The 2240-nt window shown below is 45.1% G+C and overlaps 1 protein-coding gene across 1 annotated transcript in view; it reads left to right on the top strand.

Moving 5' to 3' along the window:
- The first annotated feature begins 6 nt into the window (after positions 1-6).
- Positions 7-2240, top strand: part of LOC140854574 (uncharacterized) — a 5770-nt gene continuing 3536 nt past the window's right edge. The window contains exon 1 of the mRNA XM_073250526.1: positions 7-2240. This exon is cut by the window's right edge and continues 3536 nt beyond it. Within this exon, the coding sequence (XP_073106627.1) occupies positions 2156-2240 (85 nt within the window). The 5' untranslated portion in view covers positions 7-2155.

Genomic DNA, 2240 nt, shown 5'->3' with positions numbered 1-2240 from the left:
AAAAAACAAACCTCTGCTTGCTGGTCTCGACTCGATCAATCTAATAGTATGGGAGATTTATCAACAGATGGAGTTTTTAGATTCCGGGACGCCGAGAAAGAAATTTCTAGAAAGAAGGATTGAAATGATTTTTTAAGTAAAGTTACAAAGAGAAATGGGTCTAAAATGTTCCAATCCTATCAGCAGTCTCAGTCTTGGGGATTAGAGTAATGATAGTATAATTAGCCTCCTTAATCAGTCTTCCTGATCGAAAGAAGTTTCGGATGGCGGCCCACACATCAAACTTAATGACATCCCAACACGTCTGGAAGAAGGCAGCGGGGAATCCATCTGACCCGGGGGCCTTATCTAATTTATCGGACTTAGCTTCTTTCACAACGCTCTCCACCTCCTAAAAAGAGACCTTTCTAGTGAGTCAAGAGCTAGCCTCGGGAGTCAGTATTTTCTTGAAGAAAAAAGGCTCGAAGGAGGAATTGGTCTCAGGGTCAGTCCCCAAGAACCGAAAGAAGAATTTTTCTGTGATGTTCTTTATATCCTCAATTTTTTGTGTGGTATCCCCCGTCTCTAAGACAGCGGATAGTATTCTGGGCTCTCCTAGCATGAATGGAGGCGTAGAAAAACCGTTTGTTGCTGTCACCAAGATGGAGCCATTGGACTCGAGACTTTTTCCGGGCAAAATCTTCCTCCTGGGCGAGGACCTCAGAGAATCTCTATTTCAGCTCTCTTTTTCTTTCAAACAAGTTGAAAGGGCTTCCTAACATTAGAAAAAGGTTGCTTGTCGTATGGGGAAGCAGGGAGCTTCAGTTGATCCGAGCTTGCTCATCAGAAATGGCAGTGATGATGAGAATGCTGATGTTGAGAGTGTGGAGCCTAGTGAGGAAAGGAAGAAGCCCCGTCCGAAGAAAAAGTCATGTGAAGAACCAAATGAAGAAGAGGAACCTTGTGAAAAAGAACCTACTGAGGAAGAACCAAGTGAGGAACACAATGAGGAACCTAGTGAAGAAAATCCATCAGAAGGATCCGAGGCTCAGTCATCTCCTGACAGTGACAACGATGAAGAACACCAGTCAAACTCTGCTCTGTCGAGTTCAGAGAAGAAGAGAAGATCCGCGGATGCATTGGAAAAGCATGCACAGAAAGAAGAGGCAGAAGCAGGACCAGGACTTTCAGCCAGAGTTATATGCTGGATCTTCAGGCATTGATCTCCAGGACAAACCCAGTAACGTCGATTAGTGATGGTAATCATTACGAAGAAAGAGGAAAATACGGAAAAGGAGTTCTGGTAAGAAAAGGCAAAGTAGATGGGACACAGAGCCAGGAGCTGATGGGGTAGCAGTTGATGGTGGTGATGTGGCTACTAAAAAGAGGAAACCTATATGGGCTAGTGATAACACCCAGTTAAAGATGTTAGGTCCTTTAAAGCTTCCTGATTTGTTCAATGGTCTTGTAACTAACTGAAACTTTTCTTGATCGAGAAATCCAGAAGTTGAATGCTCAGCTTCGTCGAGAGAAACCAGAAGCTGAAGGCACGAGCGCTTGTCGACGATCGACCGGAGAATGAAAGGTCTCCATCACCACAACCAATTTACGATGACTCGGGTGTTAAGATAAATGCAAGGGAGGCCAGGCTCCGTGCGAAACTCATAGAGCAAAGACAGAAGATCATAGACACCACTCTCGCTGCTAAAGTCAAGCAACTGGTTCGGGAAAACGAACCATATGAAGAGACCGATAGGCCGTATCCTGCCTACCATGCATGACCAGGTTCCTTTTCCTTTAGGGTATCACCCGCCTCAGTTCCAGAAGTTCGATGGGATTGGAGACCCGAAGCAACACCTGGCACACTTCGAAGCAGCATGTGGTAATACGATTAACAACGAGTCCCTCTTGCTTCGACAATTCCCCTTATCTTTACAAGGAGCCGCTTTTGCTTGGTATTCGAAGCTACCACCTGCGTCGGTTCCAGATGGGCCTTCTATGAAAAAATGATTTTACAAGCCCTACCACTAGGGAAATTTCAGTTCAGGAACTGTCTGCTATCAAGCAAAATAAAGATGAAACGGTTGAGCAATATATCAACCGGTGGAGGGCGTTGGCGAGAAATTGCTCTCAGAAGTTAGATCAAGCTCAAGAGGTGAAAATATGCCTGAATGGTATGCACTCGTGGATCACAATGCAAATACACGCGCAACCGCTCAAGACTTTTCCAGATCTGTCGGATGCTGCTGTCTCAACAGAAC

This window comes from Elaeis guineensis, unplaced genomic scaffold (assembly GCF_000442705.2).
Source record: "Elaeis guineensis isolate ETL-2024a unplaced genomic scaffold, EG11 Super_Scaffold_1000181, whole genome shotgun sequence".
Taxonomy (NCBI): domain Eukaryota; kingdom Viridiplantae; phylum Streptophyta; class Magnoliopsida; order Arecales; family Arecaceae; genus Elaeis; species Elaeis guineensis.
The sequence above is the reverse complement of the archived record's forward strand: the minus strand, read 5'-3'. Positions and strand labels throughout refer to the sequence as shown.